At 43.0% G+C, this 23,276-nt stretch overlaps 1 protein-coding gene across 1 annotated transcript in view; it reads right to left on the reverse strand.

Moving 5' to 3' along the window:
* Positions 1 to 4,728: 4,728 nt before the first annotated feature.
* Positions 4,729 to 23,276, reverse strand: part of LOC133387005 (cystathionine gamma-lyase-like) — a 35,058-nt gene continuing 16,510 nt past the window's right edge. Inside the window, exons 7-12 of the mRNA XM_061630891.1 lie at positions 20,192 to 20,269; positions 16,902 to 17,054; positions 15,963 to 16,084; positions 14,422 to 14,474; positions 10,723 to 10,861; positions 4,729 to 6,693 (exon numbers count right to left, since the gene is read on the reverse strand). Coding sequence (XP_061486875.1) covers positions 6,667 to 6,693; positions 10,723 to 10,861; positions 14,422 to 14,474; positions 15,963 to 16,084; positions 16,902 to 17,054; positions 20,192 to 20,269 — 572 coding nt within the window. The 3' untranslated portion in view covers positions 4,729 to 6,666. The remainder of the gene's footprint in view (positions 6,694 to 10,722; positions 10,862 to 14,421; positions 14,475 to 15,962; positions 16,085 to 16,901; positions 17,055 to 20,191; positions 20,270 to 23,276) is intronic.

The following is a 23,276-nucleotide window of genomic DNA, read 5'->3' on the forward strand; positions in this document are numbered from 1 at the left end:
ATGTTTGCGAACTTATGAATTAGTTCACTAATGTTTAATTGGGAACACACATCATGCCCGGGCAGCCATTTGTGTCCCCTGCCCGGCCCTCAAGCAGCATTGACCAAGCCATTCCTCTGGCTTCTATTCTTAGTCACAGCTGGCCAGCAAGAGAGATCCCTCCCTTCAGTCCAAGCAGAAGGGCAAAATTACCACAGGCCAAACCAAAAGTGCCAAAGACACTTGAAGAGAGACATTGCTTACAAGTGCCTGTACGCTAATGCTAGGAGCCTCTGAACCAAGATGGGAGAACTGGAGTGCTTGGTCTTAGAGAAGAGCATTGATATAGTGAGCATAACGGAGACCTGGTGGATTGGAGAAAACCAGTGGGATACGGTTATCCCTGGATATAAGCTATATCGGAAGGACAGGGAAGGACGTATTGGTGGCGGAGTCGCTCTATACGTGAAAGAAGGCGTTGAATCCAGCAAGCTCGAAACCCCAAAAGAGGCGGACTCCTCCACAGAATCGTTGTGGGTGGTGATACCATGCCCCAGGAGGGATTTAATACTGGGAATGATCTATTGTCCCCCTGATCAAAATGCTCAGGGAGACCTTGAGATGAGATATGAAATTGAGGAAGCATCCAAACTAGGAAATGTGGTAGTAATGGGTGACTTCAACTACTCGGACATAGCCTGGCCGCATATGTGTTCCAGTCACGACAAAGAAGCAAAATTTCTAGATATTCTAAATGACTATGCCCTAGACCAGTTGGTCATGGAACTGATTGGGAGCAGTGACCATAGTGCTATTAAATTAAACATACATGCAAATGGCCAATTACCAAGAAAATCCAACACGGTCACATTTGACTTCAAAAGAGGAAACTTTAAAAAAATGAGGGGATTGATAAAAAGAAAGCTGAAAAACAAAGTCTAGAGGGTCACATCACACGAAAATGCTTGGAAGTTGTTTAAAAACACTATATTAGAAGTGCAACTGGAGCCACGGCCAAGAAGATGCCAGCATGGTTAAGGAACAAAGTCAAGGAAGCTCTTAGAGGCAAAAAGTCTTCCTTCAGAAAATGGAAGTCTTGTCCCAATGAGGAAAATAAAAAGGAACACAAACTCTGGCAAAAGAAATGCAAGAAGACAATAAGGGATGCTAAAAAAGAATTTGAGGAGCACATTGCTAAGAACATAAAAACCAACAACAAAAAATTCTATAAATACATTCAAAGCAGGAGACCATCTAGGGAGGCGACTGGACCCTTGGATGATAAGGGAGTCAAAGGTGTACTAAAGAACGATAAGGAGATTGCAGAGAAACTAAATGAATTTTTTGCATCTGTCTTCACAGTGGAAGATATAGGGCAGATCCCTGAACCTGAACTAACATTTGCAGGAAGGGATTCTGAGGAACTGAGACAAATAGTGGTAACGAGAGAGGAAGTTCTAGGCTTAATGGACAATATAAAAACTGACAAATCACCAGGCCCGGATGGCATCCACCCGAGAGTTCTCAAAGAACTCAAATGTGAAATTGCTGATCTGCTAACTAAAATATGTAACTTGTCCCTCAGGTCCTCCTCCGTGCCTGAGGACTGGAAAGTGGCAAATGTAACGCCAATCTTCAAAAAGGGATCCAGGGGGGATCCCGGAAATTACAGGCCAGTTAGCTTAACTTCTGTCCCTGGAAAACTGGTAGAACATATTATTAAAGCTAGATTAACTAAGCACATAGAAGAACAAGCCTTGCTGAAGCAGAGCCAGCATGGCTTCTGCAAGGGAAAGTCCTGTCTCAGTAACCTACTAGAATTCTTTGAGAGTGTCAACAAGCATATAGATAGAGATGATCCAGTGCACATAGTGTACTTAGACTTTCAAAAAGCTTTTGACAAGGTACCTCACCAAAGACTTCTGAGGAAGCTTAGCAGTGATGGAATAAGAGGAGAGGTCCTCTTTGGGAGACAACACTCTTGTGGATAAGGAATTGGTTAAGAAGCAGAAGCATCAGTGTTGATGTCCATCTCACTCCTAAAGCTTTTTATACATGCTACTAGGAAGGTTTAAAAAGTATTCTGTGTGAACTGGTGGCAGTGAAGAGTTAAGGAAGACTGTTTTTATATCAGGTGAGGCTGAGGGACCTGGAGGGTCTCTGACAGAGACACGCAACCAAAAGCAACACTTCTTTCGTCCTCCCTGTCTCTTTTCTTTCTAATGTCCCAAACTCAGGCCTCATGAAGAGACCACAGTAACTATCCGATAGCCAAGTAACACTCATGGCATTTTGGGTACTGTAATGTATATTAACTACAACTACAGAATTCTTAATAGTTATAACTGAAAACTGAAAATTATATTAGTTTGTGTTAGGGTTGTATTGCATTGGCAAGGACCATTTCTCAGCCTTTTCAGCCCTTCTCAACTCAGATGTTTTGGCTATAGCATTAAATACTATGCTAATATGCTACTTTCTTTAAAAAGAGCATCCATAAGGTATTTTAAAAAACAAAAACAGAAGAACCCAGCATTCCTCTAAAAGTATAGACATCACATCTAGAAGCAGTTTCTGGTACTTATCTCTTTGTGCTCAGAAAATATTGTAAACTGGACTTTACATCTCCTCCAGAGCAGAAGATTAAATTTTAGATCACCAAAGATCTGAAATTACACATGGGGATGAAAAGCAAGCAACCATTGCTCCACACATCTATCTCTACTGTTTGGGAAACATGTTCTTTACTGCACAACAAGAAGGTATGGAAAACCAATGCAGATAATCAAGCTTCCCAAAGTGAGTTTATTTCACAACTAATTTACTTAAGAGACTATATAGCAGTGCACTAATATCTGCTCGAATATGGTTAACCCTTTAGATCCTTTCTTTGGTTTTTTAGTGTAAATTTTGCAAAGTGTTATTGTACTTCACATATTCACAGAAAAAGAAGCAACAGAAAATGATTTCCTATAGGAAACTTCACTAAAATTGCCAAGTAAATCAAATATGCTTAAAGCGACTATCTGAACTATATTGTCTTAATATTGTTGCTTCCTCTCTGCTAAAACAAGATCACTGCAGCACATGTCTTGTTTCTGTCATTTGGGCTGATTGCAGGTGTTGCCACCACTCGCCATATGCTTAGAGGCACATGTTATCAAATGCTTCCAAGCTACACAGGAAGTGGATTGGACTGTGAAAGAACAACCCAAATTGTGTTTGCATTTTGACCAATTTGTAGGGCAGTCCAATATCTTAGAGAGGTCAGGTCTCCTGCTCCGCTGGTGCATTCACTATAGCTGCCCGATTTCCCTGCTTTTTAAAGTCTGATAGAAATATCTGTGGGCTATAGGCACATTCTTAAACTGCAAGGTTTTTTGCCTATTTGTGAATAAACCTAACTAAGCTGAACAAACCCTTTCTAATGTCCTTCAAGGATTACTCCTAAATGGGTTAGTTTCCTCCTCATTCCTATTCCCTACGTCTGGAGAGCCACAGTTCCCCATCCTGGCCCTCCTCCAAAATATAATTTCCCCAACTAATATAGAAGACACAGTCCTAGTCCTCTAAAGTGGAGTATTTAAGTCTAGGTGCACTGGGGGCTGGTTCATTTGGGTGAATGAGGCACTGCTCCAACTTCAGTCTGCACTCAACCAGCCCGCACGTGCCTGCCTTAAACCTAAAAGGTGGCATTGCCTGTCAGGTTCCTTCTCCTCAGCCTCAGTGTTGCCCCTCTACTCAGCAGGGAGCAGAATGGGAACAAAGCTAGAATTAGTTGACTCTGCCTATGATTGTGCCTGTCATAGGCTCTGGATCCACCTACTGCTGGCCTGCTTGCCTTCTGCCCTACCATTCCCAATGGGCACAATCCACCACTAGACTAGGCAGCAGGCCAAAAGCTGAAATTAATGACATTCTTCCCCTTTTCTCTGTTTTTCAGTGCTCTTTTTCTAGGTGATATGGAACAGCTTAGCAGGATTTGGTGTCATTACGGAGAAATAAAAGAAGATCCCACTGTCATTTTAGCAAGTAGTGTGTGTAATTCAAAAGTTAATGGTTTGGTTTATACACCTCTCAGTGCTACTGTAAAGCAGTTTTGTGTTTGGCAAGCCCTCCACACGAGATGTAATAACATCTTGTAGGAAGTATAAATCCATGTTTGTGAATTATCAGCTTTCCGTGTTTTGAATGGAGAAGCATCAAACAAATGCCTGCGTGCCATATTGCCAAAGATGAGTAGTATTATCCAACCTCCCTTGGAAGTACAGATAAAAATGCTGTCCCAATCACTTGTGAATACTTGATTATTTTGAGTTGTCTTCAGTTCTTGAAAGTAGGAATGCTGCAAGACGAATCTGATTTGTGAGGAGTAACATACTGCACCAACTGTCTAGGTACAACTAAAAGCTATCAGCTCAGCTTTCTTAGAAAGAGTATCTATAGGATATTTTTGTGGTTTGATCCTTGCAGGATAAGAATGCAAACATAGGAAGTTTCCATGGGAAAAACAGATTCGTATGTGTTCCCAGGAACATCTTTGCACCGGTGGACCAACCACCAGTTGGTGGATGACTCCAAAACATTATCCCACAGACCTCAAATATTACTTAATAACTGGCCCCATATCACCTTTTATACTATTGAAGGATAGTAAAAGGAACTAAGGCATACAAAGGAAACGGCTCACACATCAGATTGTCCATAGGACAAATCTTAGGTTTAGTCAAAACATTCTCATGCTACAGGTAAGATCAGTTGCATTTATTTAGTATCATTTATGCACATGGCACTTAAAAAATAAACAGGTCCCTACCCCCAAGGGGCTTACAATCTACAACAGACACAGAGAAACAACAGAGGAAGGAGGAAACAGAGGCAAGGGAAGAATATGTGATTATTTCAGGTACACATACTTTGTCTTGCATACAACAAAAAGACTAGGGTGATGAGGAAGCAGCAATTCCAGGGAAAACAAGATAAGGGGGCGAGGGAGGGAATGAGACTATGAAAAGGGATGGAAACAGGAGAGAGAGGGCAGGTGAGTGCCATAATGTTCAAAACAGGAGAACTGGGCAGAATCAGGTGTTCAAACAGGACATAAGCAGGCTCTTCAGGAGCCTCTGGCAGTTGCTGGAGCTCTGAAGGTAGGGTGGGGGGCACAGATCAGATCACAGAAGTGCCAAGTTGGAAGTTAGCTTGGAGGTAACCTTAGTCCAACCCCCTCTCCCCTGATGCAGGACCAGCATCCCTATTGACAGTTCTCCAGCCTCTTCTTAAGTACCTCAAGCAAACGAGAGTCCATCATCTCCCAAGGCAGTCTGTTCCACAGCTGAACATTAGGAAGTTTCTCCTAATGTTCAGCTAAAAATCTGCTTCCCTGTCATTTCCACCCCCTGGTTTTAGGCCTGTCCTCTGAAGCAATAGTGAGGAAGTCTGTTCCATCTCCTGCATGAGCAAGGGAACTCCTCAATGCGTGCCTCCGTTTTTCCATGTGTCCCCAGCCCCAAAGTGAATTTGTTTCTATGAGAGTTCCAAGATACTTTACTTTGGTTGTATTTTTACTCTCTTGAGTTACCAGCAGAATGATTGGCGTTAATCATGTTCCAATACTTGTTTCATTGATAGTGCAACCCTATACATATCTGCTTAGAAACTAGCCCCACTGAGTTCAATTGGACTTACTTCATGAGTACAGGATTGCAGCCTTATTCTGTTATTCAGTTTAGCTGAATTACCGGGGGGGGGGGAGTGGTCAGTTCTAGGCTGACAATATAGCAGCATTGGCCTGATTTTCAATTTTAATACTTGATTCTACATACCTAGAATCATCAACAAGAAATGTAAAAAGATGACTAAATATATATATTAATAGATAATTTAAAACAGAAACCAAAGCAAATTCAAGACTTTTTTTTAATAAATGCAATGCGTAGGGTGCCATGCAATTGATTTTGCTTCATTTTCCAACAGTGCACAGGGAAGAAATAGTAGATTCAGAAACCAATCTAAAACCACCTTTTGCATTAGCGCCAGTCTTTTTGCGAGTCAGATTTCATCATTTTAAAAATAAATCAGCAGCATGTATAACAGTGACAAGAAGAAACCAAGTATACTGGCATAATAGCAATATCCTTTCAAAATTACCAAGTATAATATTGGTATAGCGCATTCAGGTCTTCCAAGCACATCACATACTTGTGATGTTTACAATAATCCAGTATTGCAGATGGGGGAATGGCAGCTAAGAGTGGCTTGCTTGAGGCCAGCTAGAGTTCATGGCAGAGGCGAGATTCAATGCAGGGACTTCCTGATTTGCAGCTCAGTCTCTTAGCCACTATGCCACACTAGTGTATGTATATTTAGGAGATAATGGGACACAATATTTCTGAGTGAGAATCACAGTCATCTAAGAACTACTATTGTAAAGAAAGGTGGTTTTCTTTTTTCTGTTTAAAATCAGAAGAACCTAATAATGAGGGGGTGACATCGGAAGGCACTTGCTGAATCAATAGGCCTAGGAGTCAATGGATGCTCTTGGCTTCCTTTCCAAATGTCAAAATGGAGCTTTTTCATTTCGGCAGAAATTCAAATCCAGTGAAAATTCATGAGCAGCTCAGCACCAAGTTCATTTGCCTTGCATTACAGATGCTCAGGAATCAATTGCAATTTCAAGTCTTAAGACTCCTAGTTGCGGATTCTGTAATCAGGAACCTGTTGTAAGAAAAAGCAAGTGGAATTAGATCAGTATTTTTCTTTAAATTACCCAACTTAAACACAGATCAGACTCGTATTGGATTGTACTACTCATCCAGCATTTGAACTCCTAGCTGCCTTCTTCTGCTATGTTAAAAGAATAATTGGGTACAGTAACGAGGAAGTCAGCAGACAAATGCTTCATAGGCTTCATTTTGGTCACTTTGCAAAAAAAAAAAAGTAGTCAAATACAGTGTGCTTTTTGTTAGCGGTTTATTTTAAGCTCACTTTTAGTGCTGCTATTACCCAAGTCATCCCTTTTGTTAAGTACTCTAAATAGTGCCTCTAAAGCACCGAAAAACCTCCTTTCCTTCCTCAGGCCCACTCAAAATTCCAAGTGGGCCCACTGGTCCAACAAGGCTGGTGACCCCTGGAATAGTGCACGTGTGTGTATATATATTTATAGCAGTGCATGGGCCATGTGTACATAGGTGTGTGTGGATCTGACTGCAATGTCTCACCCTCTGTTTAGGGCTCAGAAAAGTCTGAAGACAACCTGCTCAGTAATCTTGGAAATATAATATAGTAAGAAATAGTGGAGGAGCTTACTGCAAAAAATATTTCACTTGCTATCAGCTGCATATTGCCAGCGGAAGTTGTATTCATATCAGATGAATGTAATGGACATTTGAAGGTTATTTGATGCGAGCAAGTAAAGAGCGATTTTAAAAATTATTATGTATTTATTAAATGTCTATACTACCTTTTAGAAGGGGGAAGATCTGTAGCTTGGTGGTGGAGTACACACTTTATATGTCAAAGGTCCCAGATTCTTGGCATCTCTGGTTAGACCCTGGAGAGATGCTGCCAGTCAGTGTAGACAATATTGAGCTAGATGGAGCAAAAGGCTCAGTATAGGGCAGCTTCCTATATTTCTGAAGGAATTATTTTCTTCTATCACACATAACATACTTGAGGATTTTAGTCTTTTCAGCATATAAACAACAGAGGGCCTTCTCAGTGGTGGCCCCCAAATTATGGAATGATTTTCCTGACGAGATGTGCCTGGCGCCAACACTGTTATCATTTCGGTGCCAGGTCAAAACTTTCCTCTTCTCCCAGGCATTTTAGCATGTGTTTTTAAATTGTTTTTTTAAAAATGTGTTTTAAATTTGTATATTTGTTTTTAATGTTTTAATTGTTGTAAACCACTCAGAGAGCTTTGGCTATGGGGCAATATACAAATGTAATAATAACAACAACAACAACAACAGGGAATCTGATACAATATGGCAGATTTGAAAATCCCATACTGGGGTTTATTGTGAACCAGTGCGGGGTGGATGGGAGGGTGGGAAGTGCTATACGGAGATGAGCATTTTGTCCTGCAGATCTGTGTTTAGGTTCTATAGCAGTGTTTGTTTATTTATTTAACGTATTTCCATCCCACCCTTCTACCCTATAATAGGGCACTCAGGGCGGCTTACAAAAATAAAATCAGACATGTACATAATAAAATTGTAAGCAGTAAAATCACAAAACATTCAAATAAATTAAAATACATAAAATACAATACACACACACGCATATACAGGGATTGGTACTAAAGGGACTACAAAGGTAAACTTTAACATAGAAGACATAAAATCAGTGTCAGGCTCTACCTTCCCTCCTGAAGGCTCTCCAGAACAAGTTCGTTTTCAGAAGTCTCTGGAAAACCAACAGGGAGGGAGCAGAGCGAACGTCTTGGCGTAGGGTATTCCAGAGCTTGGGGGCCACAGCTGAAAAAGCTCTCTCCCGCGTGCCTGTCAATCTCACATCTTTCACTCCAGGCACACAGAGGAGACCAGAGGCACATGATGTTAAATCCTGGGCAGGTACATATGGGCGTAAGCAGTCCCTCAGGTACATTGGTCCAAGGCCGTTTAGGGCTTTAAAGGTCAGAACCAGCACTTTGAATTGGGCTCGGAAACAAACTGGGAGCCAGTGGAGTTGATAAAGCACGGGGGTGATATGCTCCCTACGCCATGCTCCAGTTAACATTCCGCCTTCTACATTTTGAACCGTTTTCAAAGGAAGCCCCACATAGAGTGCGTTACAATAATCAAGCCTTGATGTCACCAATGCATGTGTCACTGTGGCCATGTCAACTGCCTCCAAGAACGGAAGCAGCTGGTAGACCACTTTGAGTTGGCCAAAAGCACTCCTGGCTACCTCAGCCACCTGATATTCAAGCAGCAGGGCAGGATCCAGGAGGATTCCCAAACTGCAGACCTGCTCCTTCAAGGGGAGTGCAACCCCATCCAGAACAGGTTGCAACCCCGTCCCTGATGCAGTTTTTCCCTTGACCAGCAGTACTTCCATTTTGTCTGGATTAATTTTCAGTTTGTTCGCCCACATCCAGCCCTTCACAGCCTCCAGGCACCGGTTTAGGATGAGCACTCCCTCCCTGCAATCAGGTGGTAGAGAGAGATAGAGCTGAGTGTCATCAGCATATTGATGACATTGTACTCCAAATCTCCTGATGACCTCTCCCAGCGGTTTCATATAAATGTTAAAGAGCATGAGAGACAGAATGGAACCTTGCGGTACCCCACAGGCCAAGGAGCTGAGCAGTAGTCTCCCAGCACCACTTTCTGGGTCCTGTCTGTCATGTAGGACCGGAGCCACCATAAAACAGTGCCTCCCGATCCCATCCCAGCTAGACGGCCCAGAAGGATACTATGGTCGATCGTATCGAAGGCCGCCGAGAGGTCCAGCAGCACCAACAGGGATGCACTCCCCCCACCTGATGCATGGCATAAGTCATCAAGCAGGGCGACCAAGGCAGCCTCGTCCCATGACCAGGCCTGAAGCCTGATTGAAAAGGGTCTAGATAGTCCGATTCATCCAGGAAAACTTGGAGCTGAGCAGGCTGCAACCCTCTCAATCACCTTGCCCAGAAAGGGGAGATTAGAGACTGGGTGGAAGTTGTTAGGATCCACAGGATCTAACGAAGGCTTTTTAAACAAAGGTCTTATCATAGCCTCCTTCAACAATGTTGGCATAGAACCTTCCCTTAGGGAGGTGTTAATTAAATATGCCAACCACTCAGCCACTCCCCCTCTGACAGATTTGATTAACCAGGATGGGCAAGAGAACAAGTAGTGGCCCTCGATTCTCCCAGAATCCTGTCCACATCCTCAGGCTTTACAAGCTGAGAAGTATCCACAGAAAAAGGACAAGAGGAAGCTTTGGGGACATCTGGCACAACTGTAGTTAATGAGGAATCCAAGTCAGTCTGAATGCGAGCAATTTTATCTGCAAAGTGCCTCGCAAACATGTCACAGCGAGCAACTGAGGGCTCAGAGTCTAATGTAGGGCCAGAGCGCAAAAGACCCTGGACCACCCGGAAAAGCATCGCCGGACGACACAATGTTGGGAAACCTTTGGCCCTCCAGATGTTTGTGAACATTTCCCATCAACCACAGCCAGCATGACCAATCATCAGGGCTGATGGGAGTTGTCCAACATCTGGAGGATCAAAGTTTTCTCAGTAAAGAATGATTTTTTAGAATTATAATTTATTAAATGTCTATGCTGCTTTTCAAGAAGGGGGAAGATTTGTAGCTCGGTGGTAGGGTACATGCTTTACATGCCAAAGGTCCCAGATTCAATCCTTGGCAACACCAGTTAGCACTCCCCTGCTCTATAGCCTCCACCTGAACCACCACACTTGTGTTGTCAGACCACTTTGGAAAAGGTGATGTGGTGTTTCCTGCATGATTTGCAAACTTCTGTATGAATACAACTTCCACCTGTAATTTGAAGCTGGCAGCCAGAACTGAAGTACTGGGGCTTATCTCACGCTAAGATTCTGCAAAATCAAACCCGAAAAACATATTTTGCAGAGCAATTGTGTTTTGCCAACTTATCTGACAAACTGAAATGTAGGATTCATCAGACGTGCTATGAACTTCTGAAGCTGTGGGAACTAAAAAGACAAAAGCAAAAGAACTCCCCACCATTTCCCATAACTGGAGTCACTTACACTATGGAGCTACTTACCGCTGCCTTCAAAGCTTGGTCCAGATCTTCTAGTAAGTCTTCCGAGTCTTCTAAACCAACAGACAAGCGAATGAACGTATCAGAGATTCCAAGGGCTTCTCTGTCTGCCTTTGGGACTGAGGCATGAGTCATGATGGCACTAAACGAGAACAGTTAGTCCGTCATTCCAGATGTAACAGTTTAAGTAAAAATAGTTGCACATAAACAGCAGAGAGGCAAACTCACGCTCTACAGTTATCAAACCACTGGCAAAATGCCAATGCATTCCCTTTAAGAGGCAGAACTCTGAAGCTAGTAAAGCATGAGGTAAGTTCATGTGAGGCTGTTGCCTCAAATCCATGCTACGTGCTCAGAGGTAGTGACAGTGACACTGTCATGAAGGTGGTGGGACTGCTCCTCTAGTAGCAAGCAATTTCTGGACTGCAGCCAAACCTGAGAACCTTTGAACTGGCACACTGCATGTAGAAGCAAACACATAGGCTGGATGAAAAAAAGCGACAGCAGACGGAGGAACACGACAGGCACAATATGGGAATAGAGCTTTCAGCGGATGAGCCCAAGCTTGCAATTGCAATTTTTAGACCTGAATGTCAGCTAGTCAAGATATTCACACAGCTTTCAGTCTGCTCTTCAGGCAAGCTGTCTGCCTTTTTAAAAATTGTTTTGCAGCCCCACATACACATTTCTGCATTTGTTTCCCTTGATTTTTTTTTAATCTAGTCTGTGGATTGGCAACACTTTTCTTGACAACATGTGGGGGGAAACAGCCGATCAACACCATACATGGCCACCTTCTGCTTTAAACTTGCAGAAGCAAGTTTATTTCTTCTGATAGAAAGATTTTATTTATCAAAGCAGCTTTTTCCAGACCTCAACCCTGGACAGGAAAAGTTACATTTTGATGGAATGCAGTGATAGTGCTTCCAACACGCAACTTCTTCACTCCTGCTGAGACCCTGTAAGTGTATCTGTCAGCAAACTCTGCCTAATCTTGTCAAGGCTTCAATAAAGAGGTGGAATTCTTCACTGATCCATTATGTGGCATCCCATTAGCCTTTGTGGCGGTCTAGAAACACCCAGAAACAAATGGATTTCCTTGATAAATGATATGCCATGCTGAGGGTTTCTCATCTAGTTTTGTCCGGCATGCAATACTATGATTTTTTTAAAAGGGTATACCCCACTTTTTACCACATCTAGGCCTTAAAAACATACAATATAACACAATCATATCAGCATGCTGATGATACGCAGTTCTGTTTCTCTATAGCATCTGAACCAGGAGAAGCTGTGCAAGCCTTGGACCTGCGCCTGGATACAGTAGTGGACTGGATGGTGGACCAATAAACTGTGGATAGGTGGTTCCCATGTCCGGAAGAGAGTCCATTTGCCTGCTCTGGATGGGATTTCACTCCATCTAAAAGGAGCTGGTAAATAGCTTGGGGGTACTCCTGGATACATCTTTGTTGTTAAGGCCCAATGGAGCTTGGTGGCTAGGAGTGCCTTTTACTAGCTTCATCCAGTGTGCCAGCGACTGCCTTCGCTGGAGCAGAATAATCTGGCCATTGTAGTCCATGCAATGGTAACTCCCAGACTGGATTACTGCTATGTGCTGTATGTGGGGCTGCCACAGGGCCTGGTCCTGAAGCTCCAGCTAGTACAGAACAAAGCAGGTAGACTGCTGATGGGGGCTGATAGCCAACAGCATATAACATCTTTGCTAAAACATCTGCATTGGCTGCTCATATGCTACCAGGGCAGGCTCAAGGTTCTTCTATCCCTATAGAAAGCCCTGCACAACTGGGCTCCAGGTATCGTAAGGACCACCTGACTTTTTATATCCTAGCTCAATCACTGAGATCATCTGGAGGAGTGCTGTTAGTTGTCTCTTGTCTTACAGAGGCTCGACTGGCCTCCGCTAGAAGTCAGGCTTTTATTGTGGCCAGTCCCGGGTTGTGGAACGCTCTTTCAGCAGAGATGAGTAGGCAACCTGACTTTTGATTTTCAGGTGCTTTTTGAAGACCTTTTTATGTAGACAGTCCTGTGAACTGTTTAAATTTCAGTGGTGATCTTTTACTGTTTTTATGGCATTTTATATTTTATTGTATATATTGTTGTATGTTGCCATATTATATTGTATGAATTGGGGGTATATACACAATTTTATAATAAATGAATGAATGAATGAATAAATAAATAAATGAACCATCAACAGTGGCAGCAGAACCTGGAGCAGCTCAATTTAGCAGTATCCTATCTAATTTGTTCCACAGGGAACGCAAATTTTATTAACCAGACAGTTCAATATGGCCACTGAATATATAACTTCCAGGAAAAAGATTGTTCTCACCATCCTGGATAATTTTCCTTGCTATAACCTTTCCTCTGAGACAGACAAATGTTAGTCTCAAACTCCTCTAATTTGAAAGTTGGATCTTTAAGTTTAGAAGTAGTGAAATATTTATGTGGCATTTCCAATCTGTCCTATATCTATCTTTATATATACTCTCTTACAGAGTTATTCACTGTACTTTGTTGGTGCAGCTGAGTTTCCTGTACCAAGCATGCCCTCCTCTGTACATAGTTTAAAACAGCAGATGACTGATTCATTATTTGAGAGCACATTGATTAAAGCACCTCTACGCACCATATTATGGTGGAATATAAACACTAGAACTGTTCACGCCAAGAAGATTTTTAAAAATATATTACTGGTTATGGGATAGATATAAAATAGTGCTATGCCCAAATTTATCTCCATTAAGAGTAGTGACAGATGCCTTGAAACTGGATACTAATAAAGGCTTTAAAATATGGGAAGAAAAATCTTTTTCCCCCGATATAAAGATCTTATCTTTTTTAGTAAAAGATTATCATCCTTGTAGGTGAAAGAAAGATTAAATAGTAAGAATCCTTGCTGGTTTGAGTATTTTTAAATGAGAACATTTACTAGCAGTATATTTTAGAGATGATACACGACTTCAGTAAAAATAAGATTAAACAAAAATGATTCATCCACCTGTTGGAAGTGTAAAAAAAATAGAAAGGAGACACCTATAATGGGAATGCATACTGGCCAAAAGATACTGGGGAAAAATAATTAATGAAAGAAAGGATTTGGGGCTATAAAATTCAATATGACCTGATGTTTTTTCTTTTGAACTATACTGACGGGTCAGCCCATCGGACAGATAACTGTATAACTTACTAAGGCTGCAGTCCAACACACACTTACCAATGGAGCTTACTTCTGAGTAGATATGTACTGGATTGCACTGTAGTTCTTTACTACAGCAAAACATTGGAGGTCTCATAACCTACCTTCATTAGATGTGCAGAACTATCACTTGCAAGAAAACGATCATTCAGTATGGCAGAACCTACACTTTGGAACTCCCTACCCAATGATATTAGGCAGACCCTTCACTGTATTGTTTTCAGCACCTGATAAAATAGACCATCTACAGTAAACCACTTACAGGTCTTCTAGTAAGTGGTATATACATTTTATCAAATAAATGAAAGGGTGGTGGGACAAAGTGTGGGATTTGGCCATGATGATCAATTACCATCAGAATATTTTGTATTTCATGTTATAATGTATTTCATGCTTGTTAGTCTGTACTACTTGTATTAGGTATTAGGCAGATTTTAGAAAATAATTTATCCCAACAGAAATGTCAGATGAACTTCACTTACGGATGCTCTGCCAGGCTCTCATATCCTCCCAGACTTTCAGCCAAGGCAAAAAGCTGAAGAAAAGAATACCAAGTATTATATTTCTGCATTCATCCATCCAAGTTTTTATTTGAAAACATGTAACTTAATCCCTTCATCCCCTTGACCAACGGCAAAGTCCAGAGTGTGCTTGCCTTCAGCTCTCTAGTCCCAGGACAACTGGCAGTTGGAGCTGAATGTTCTTTTCGGCAGGGGGCAGGGAGCAACAAACGCCCTACACCTGCTCCTTCCCTGGTCAACAGATGGGGACAGGTTGTTCTCCGCCTTGCTATGAAGTTCTTCCTAGGAGGTAAGGTATGTAGCTTCCTAGTGAGCTTGATCCCCTGGCCAGTGGCAGAGGCCAGTGTGCTTTCCCTTCTGCATGACAGGGAGAATTTTTGGCAAAGTATGGCTTCTCCCACCAGACTGTACTGGGTGGGTGGGGAGAACTATACCTGCCGGGGCTGCCCAACACTATTGCTCTATCTTCAGTGGTAGAATGTCTGCAGTGGTAGAATAGAAGGCCACTGTATCCAACACCCCTGGTCTATTAAATCCTGTGGACCCTTGAGCTCCCAGGGTTCCAAGGAGGCCAGCACAACCCCACACCTGTTGGTTAATGGTAAATACAAAAGCAGCCTTTACCAATTATTGCCCACCAGATGTTTGGACTACAACTCCCATCGGCTCCAACCAGTACCATGCTATCCCTAGCTTGGGGCCCTGATTTGGACCCCCAAACAATTTTTTTCTGCCCCACCCCAGCCACCAGTGATTCTGGCAGCAGTGGCAAAGAAAAAGGAAAAAAATAGGTTTTTCTAATTTCTCTAAAAACTAGGTACAAATTAGGTCCAAAACGACCTAATCTGCTGGTCATCAGATTGGTCATTTAACAAGCAAAGAGGGGCAACTTCCCCCTTCTCAGATGATCGGCTGATGATGGGGCTGTTGCCAACCTTTGGTGAAACAAAAGCATGCCTACCTACAGCCAATGGGTGCAAGCCGAGACAAACTATACATTGCTGGCATTCAGTCAACAAAAGTTACTGTACAGCAATATTGAAGAGCACATACCTTTCCAATGATACATGCTGATGAGGCAATGATTCAACAAGCATCTTCTGAAGTCAAAACACTAACGTCAGACATTTTGAAACATCATGCCAGTGTCACGTAAGCAAAAGCTCCCTTGCTTTCAAAATTCCATTTGTAATTGTGGAGAGAGATGGAAAAGCAGCTGGTACAAGGATGGCATGACATGACTCAACTTGTTAGGCAAGCAGCAGCGCTTGAATCAGCACATTAATTCTAAGACACCCTTTTCTTTCCCTCTCATTAGTGCCACTTCCCATAATTAAGTTGGTTATTTACATTTTCGGACTTCCCACATACAGTATAAACTTCATCATGCATTCCATAGGGAGAGAGGCATCTTCCTAAGTCTTTCACAGTGTCCAAATCCTGACTAGGTCATAAGGGGATGTGGTGTTTTTTCAAAAGTAGTGCCTATTCAGATGTTTTACCTTTAAGCTTTTGAGAAATTTGGAAGCATGTTCAAGGTTTCCTTTCATGTAAAAGGAGATCATTCCTGGGCAGCCAGTGCACTGCCGTTTCATCAGCTCATATTGTGGGTGAGATGGCAATCCTAAAATGAGTCACGCATTACATAAATTACCTGATTCATATTATTACTTTTAAATACACACATACTATAAAGTTGCTAGTCAGGTACATAAATGGAGTAGGTATTCATTGCCATCAGGAAAGTCCCGATTAATGCTGTGGTTCAAAGCAAACAAGTTTTGAAATATTGTTCGACAGAAATAAAAATAAGAATTCTGATCACACAAGTGACATAAACTGTGTTGTATGAGCCCCTATCACACGTTATATGCAAGTAAGGTTCACGTATATAAAGTGGAGCAAGATCACACCTCTGGTCTAGATTCTGATATTACACCCCCTGCTGAGTCTGATCCTCTGCCATCTACCACCCCTTTGCAGGCATCCTCACTGAAGGCAACAATGCTGCCCCAGGGACTGCACTAGCAGGGAGCACAACATCAGAGGCTTGCCAGTGGTACAGTCCAACTTCTACATATGAAAACCGTACACAAGTATAATGCAGGAGAAGGCTAGAACTGAATGCCTGGGAACCATGGTGGAACCACGTAAAGACGTGTGTGTGCGTATATGCGTGAGAGAGAAAGGTATATATGCATATATTTATGTATCATGGCAGTAAAATTCAAAGAATAAATTGTGCATTGGGTGCATATGGAAGAAGACATTTGCAAACACCTGTTGCTCCCACCCTTAATCAGCCATTTGAGTCTCCAACATGCTTGGGTTGGAAGAGTCCACTTATCCATGCAACTTGTTTTGTTTTTCCCCAGCTACAGCCAGTGGCATTTTTTGCAAGGACACTACAGCAGCTGCCAGGTTCTGCAAAACCAACTTACCAGGAAAGATAACTTTTTTAACTCTTGGATCTGACTCAAGGTATCGGGCAACAGTCAGTGCGTTGTGGAAATGTTGTTTCATGCGGATTGGCAGGGTCTTTAAACCTCGATTGCAAAGGTAGCAGTCAAAAGGAGATGGAACTGCTCCAAGTGCTGCAAAAGAAAAACACAGAAATAACTCTCTTTGCTAACGGCCTTATTGCTGAATAAGCTCTTTAACCCCACTGGGCAAAATACAAGGAGGAACTCAGCAAGACAGTTCTGCAGGCATATATATATATTTGCATCCTTCCTTTCATCTCAAAGGAGCCCACATTCAGCATAGAATACCAAACCTTAGCAGTTTTAATCCAAAAATAAAAATGTAGCATTCTGGTGGCGTTGCAGCTATGAGAGATTCTGAAGTGTTCAAAGTCTCAGCATGCAAAAGAAGGACAGAAGATACGCGCATTTTGATTGGTGGGTGTAGGTTTAGAATTTTCAGTTACAGAGTGTGACTGGCTGAGGAGGCAGAAGAAGTATATATATGGCTGGTGCTCGTCGGCGGAGGAGAGTTGGAGTTGTTGGTGTTTGGTGTCCATGGAGTCAGCAAGAAAAAGAAAAAGGCAGCAGAGGGAGAGAATCAGGGAAGAAGAAGGAAGACCTGGGAGGCAGGTGGGGTGGGCTTGGTGAGAGAAGACTTGCTGGTGATAGCTGAATGACTTGGCTTAGGATGAAGAGACAAGGGGAGAACTGGATTACAATACTGAAGCAAAAAGTGAGGAGCTTGAAATATTGGCTTCTGGTGACTGGCAGGAGTACCAGAGGGAATATTTCAATCGGGCTTCAGGCCTGGACATGGGACAGAAACAGCCTTGGTCGCCTTGGTAGATGATATGAGGAGGGCGCGGGATAGGGGCGAATGCACCTTCCTTGTCCTCCTTGATCTCTCAGCGGCTTTCGATACCGTTGACCACGTTATCCTGGACCGCCTGAAGAGGTTAGGACATGGGGGGCACTGTATTGCAGTGGTTCCATTCCTTCCTCTCTGGTAGGTACCAAAGAGTGGCATTGGAGGATGAGGTCTCGGATCCTTGGCCTCTCACTTGTGGGGTGCCACAGGGTTCCATCCTCTCCCTGATGCTGTTCAACATCTATATAAAGCCGCTGGGGGCAATCATCAGGAGATTTGGGCTGCAATGTCATCAGTATGCGGATGACACGCAGCTCTATCTCTCATTTAAATCTTCACTGAGGTTGGCTGTAGAAACTCTGTCCAAGTGCCTGGAGTCGGTGAGTGGCTGGATGGGAAGGAATAAGCTGAAGCTGAACCCTGACAAAACCGAGGTACTGTTTGTGGGAGACAAGGGAAGGATGGGGGATGTGGACCTGGTGCTCAATGGGGTACGATTGCCCCTGAAAGACCAGGTCCGCAGCCTGGGGGTCATTCTTGACTCCCAGCTGACCATGGAGGCTCAAGTCTCGGCTGTGAGCCGGATGGCGCTGTATCAACTCCATCTGATACGGAGGCTGCGCCCCTACCTTCCCAACCATCTGCTCCCACCGGTAGTACATGCCCTGGTCACCTCTCGCCTAGATTACTTTAATGCGTTCTACGTGGGGTTACCCTTGAAAACGGTCCGGAAGCTGCAACTGGTACAGAATGCGGCGGCTCGTCTGATTAAAGGCAGCCGCCGGCAAGATCACATCACTCCAGTGCTGAAGGAGTTGCACTGGCTACCGGTTGTTTACCGGGCCCAATTCAAGGTGTTGGTTTTGACCTTTAAAACCCTACACGGTTTTAGCCCAGTCTATCTGAAGGAGCGCCTCCAGCATCGTCAGGGATGCCGCTCAACAAGATCAGCCTCAGAAGACCTTCTCTCGATCCCACCGGTTAAAACAGCTAGACTGGTGAGGACTAGAGAGAGGGCTTTTTCAATAGTGGCCCCCACCCTGTGGAACTCTCTCCCAAATGATCTCCGCCATCCCCCCTCTATGATGAGCTTCCGCCGGGCCTTGAAGACCTGGCTCTTCAGGCAGGCTTTTGGGGTGGGTTAGGTTTTTACTGTTATGGTTTTAAATGTTAACGTTTTAATGTATTGTTTTTTATCTTGTACGTCGCCCAGAGTGGCTGGACAACCAGCCAGATGGGCGACTAATAAATTTAATAAATAAATAAATAAATTTCCAGGGCTGTATAGCAACACAAACATGCACTTCAATAGGTCAGTAAAGGGTTGGAAAAAGAGGCTTCCAGGCTCAGTTACAGTGTTGGTGAGGCTCAACTGGGTTGGAGAGAATAAAAGGGCAATTTGGCTAAAGGTAACTAAATGCTTCCTTAAAGCTCTGTTAGTACTGTATTAATAGTTGAATGTAAGCTATTGGTATTTAAAGTAGCAGTAACAAGGCAACCAAGTGTGTATACCTATATACAGTGCTATCTTAACCTAAGCAGATAAGCTTGTGCAACTAATAACCTTGAAATAAGCATAAACACCTTTGATAAGTAGAATATCTGTGTACCCCACAGTTACCGGGTTGTTGAGTTCAGACAGAAATAAGTGAGACTTAATGGAGGCAATGGCACACTGGCTTAGGACAACCAGCAGAGTGAAAATTGTATTTTGTTATTATAGAGTTAGTAAATGCCCTCCATAAGGGCCAAAACAGAAACAACACAGATACCCGTTGCCATACTTAGCTTTTCTCCCCCAGCAGGGCTAATAACAGCTTTGAGGAAGGAGGATTCAGACTGGGAAAGTGGCAGAGAGGGAAGGGTGAATGCACACTCGGCACTAACGCTCTGGTCAAAACTTGGACCTGCTTGCAACTGCTTTGAGGTTAAAGAAAAAGAAATTAACTGGCCAGAGATTCATTCACAGGTCTACCACACCACGTTTGTCTTGGCCCCGAGGAACCTTTTATCAGCCGCTACTCATTTTTAGATTACAGCTTCTTCTTTGATGTCCTCCACTTCCTGCTCCTCCTTAACTAGCTTTGGGGGGGAAAGAGGTACTTTTTAAAGAATAGACAGCAGTCCTAACTTGCCATGGGAACAAACTAGTTTATGACAGAGTGATTCAGTTTAAATATTTGAATATCTTTACTGCAATGAAAGTGGGATGGTGGAAGATGGTGGACTGCTGGAAGGGTAGAAGAGTCTCTTTTTCTGGAAGTTTTTGAAAAGTTACGTAAACATAAGAAAGATATGTAAAACAAATGCTTTACATAAAGATACAAAAGGTTATTTCTAATTCTAAGTAGACAGATTTCAAGCCTGCCTTCATCTCACGTATTTAATTCATACTCACAATATTGTAAGAATCTGAGCCTCTTGTGAAGATCGTCATCATTTACTGAAACCAGTCCCATTACAACATCACTGTGACCTGAAGATGAAAATTATGAATTTGCTCTTTATTTAACTAGAAACACCAGACAACTTTGTAGCTGTTCTTTATCCTATTGTTCAACAGGCTTTCTCTGCAATTTATTATTTAGCTACCTAACTTAGATCTTGGACATCAACATACAGTAAATGTATGTCCCTAGGGCGTCTAACAATGTAGAAAAAAAGCAAAAGTATAATCTAGATAAATAAAAAACATTAAATAAAGCAAACAAAACACACAAAAAATTAAAAAAAAAGTTTGTTCAAAATAAATGGCACAACAGGATTGGCAGAAGATAGTCACCAAGCAGGATTGAACTCCCTCCACATCTGCTTTAGCTGTTCTTAAAAACCAGGGGAAACAAATGCTTTGTCTTGATGTAAGGACTTCAAGACACCTTTCCTGTGAAGGGCATTCCAGTTTTAAGCTATGACATAAGATTTCCCCTTAGTGGCGAGATCTCCCTTGCACTGCTTATTTCAAAGTGAAAAAAGGCAAGGTTTGCTGGAATATCATAGTTACTCTAAGGCTGGGGTCCCCAACATGGGACCTGTGGGCGCTAGGGTGCCCTCAGACACGCCCACTGGTGTACCCCCTCTCAATTTTTAAAGTGTGAGGAAAGGGATTGGCTTTGTCTTCGGTTGAAGGGGTTGTCTGTGTTGTTATTTTGTCTATTTTATTTGTAATGAGGTAGGTGTAGGTGTTTTGTTTATTTGGGGGATGTTCCGAGCACCACCAGTTTTTCTTTTGTGAAATAGATATTTTGTTGTGCCCACTGGTATTTTATCTTTAAATGTGCCCCTAGGCCCAAAAAGGTTGGAGACCATTGTTCTAAGGCTAGGGTTTTGTATCCAATAAATGTGCTGTAACTCTGAACTCTTGTTTGTTAACGTTCATACCTGGCGGATTGTCGCCAGAAGGTAGTGCTTGGGGAACATTGCTCGACACCCTGGACTCTCCATTGTGGAGTCCCTCAGGGGTCGGTTCTGTCCCCCATGCTTTTCAACATCTACATGCAGCCTCTGGGTGCGGTCATCAGGAGTTTTGGAGTGCGTTGTCATCAGTACGCTGATGACACGCAGCTCTACTTCTCCTTTTCACCTTCTTCAGGTGAGGCTGTTGATGTGCTGAACCGTTGCTTGACCGCGATAATGGACTGGATGAGAGCTAATAAACTGAAACTCAATCCAGACAAGACCGAGACACTGTTGGTGAGCCCTTTACCTGCCCAGATGGTGGATGTTCATCCTGTTCTAGATGGGGTTACACTCCCCTTGAAGGAACAGGTTCGTAGTTTGGGGGTCCTTTTTGACCCTTCCTTGTCGCTTGAGGCTCAAGTGGCCTCGGTGGCACGGAATGCGTTTTACCATCTTGGCCTAGTAGCCCAACTACACCCCTATCTGGACAGTGACGATCTCGCCTCAGTTGTTCACGCTCTGGTAACTTCTAGATTGGACTACTGTAATGCGCTCTACGTAGGGCTGCCCTTGAAGACTGTTCGGAAACTCCAGCTAGTGCAAAATGCGACAGCCAGGTTGTTGACGAGGACCTATCGGTCTGCGCATATAACACCTGTCCTGGCCCGCTTGCACTGGCTACCCATCTGTTTCCGAGCTAGATTCAAGGTGCTGGTTTTGACCTATAAAGCCTTATACGGTGTGGGACCGCAATACCTTGTGGAACGCCTCTCCCGCTATGAACCTACCCGTTCACTTCATTCAGTATCTAAGGCCCTCCTCTGGTTACCAACTCATCAGGAAGCCCGGAGGACTGTTGTTAGATCTAGGGCCTTTTCTGTGGTGGCCCCCGAACTCTGGAACAGCTTACCTGAGGAGATACGCCTGGCGCCTACGGTACTTTCTTTTAGGCGCCAGGTTAAGACCTGGCTATACTCCCAGGCATTTTAATGTTTTTACGTTTAATTTTGTTAGTTAACTTGCTGCTATGTGTTATTGATTTTATTATATTATTGTATTTTAATCCAGTTTTGTACACCGCCCAGAGAGCTACTAGCTATGGGCGGTCTAGAAATGAAACGAAATAAATAATAATAAATAATAAATAAATAAATATGTTCGAGTTTGTTACATTCTGTGTTTGTGGTAAAGATAGTCAGATCTTTTTGTCCCAAAGAAACCTTCTGGCTTCTATTGCGTACTACCATAGAATAATGCCAGTGTACTGGAACCCTGCACAACTGGGGTTCCAGAATGCAAGGAAAGCCGACATGCACAGATGTTGATGTGCATAGGCTGTTTCCTGCAGATGTCCACACCTCATGTGTGGACACTGGGGACAGGGCTAAGGAGCAGCTTGACCTTGGGGTGGTGCCCCTGGCAAGACTCCACAGCCTCTTTCTATGCATTACGACTTTCATGTGGACCACACATGACGGAGGCTTGAGCTTCATGACATGGCAAACCACATTTGAAAAGCAATTTGAGATATAACAAGTGCATGTGCTGTCCAAAGAAAGAGTCCAGATCCCTAGTAATTATTTGCAAGCACTTTGTTGCAGCTAGACAATTTCTTTCAGCCCTAGTCAAAGTGATTTTTACATGGTAACAATATGCTTTTCAAACATTTGATGAAGATAATTTAATCCCTGGGACAAGTACATAAAAGTTTTCACAGGAAGGAACTCCTCTTTCAGCAACTATATATTCAAATACTGACTGGGTGACCTTGGGCCAGTCACTGCCTCTCAGCCTCAGAGGGAGGCAATGGGAAACCCCCTCTGAATACCGCTTACCATGAAAACCCTATTCTTAGGATCGCCATAAGTCGGGATCGACTTGAAGGCAGTCCATTTCCTTTTTTATATTAACTTATACAGTTATTGTTAAAGAAACATTAAAAGAAAACCCCAGAAGGGAAACCAGTCTAGACAATAACCATTGTGTGCATATACCGGTGCTACCATAAAACAACTCACTTTTTTGCCCTTCTACAGTGGCATGAAGAAAATGAAAACTTGAAGGAGGAATAATATGCTACCAGACAG

The sequence above is a fragment of the Rhineura floridana genome, chromosome 6 (genome assembly GCF_030035675.1).
Source record: "Rhineura floridana isolate rRhiFlo1 chromosome 6, rRhiFlo1.hap2, whole genome shotgun sequence".
NCBI classification, from domain to species: domain Eukaryota; kingdom Metazoa; phylum Chordata; class Lepidosauria; order Squamata; family Rhineuridae; genus Rhineura; species Rhineura floridana.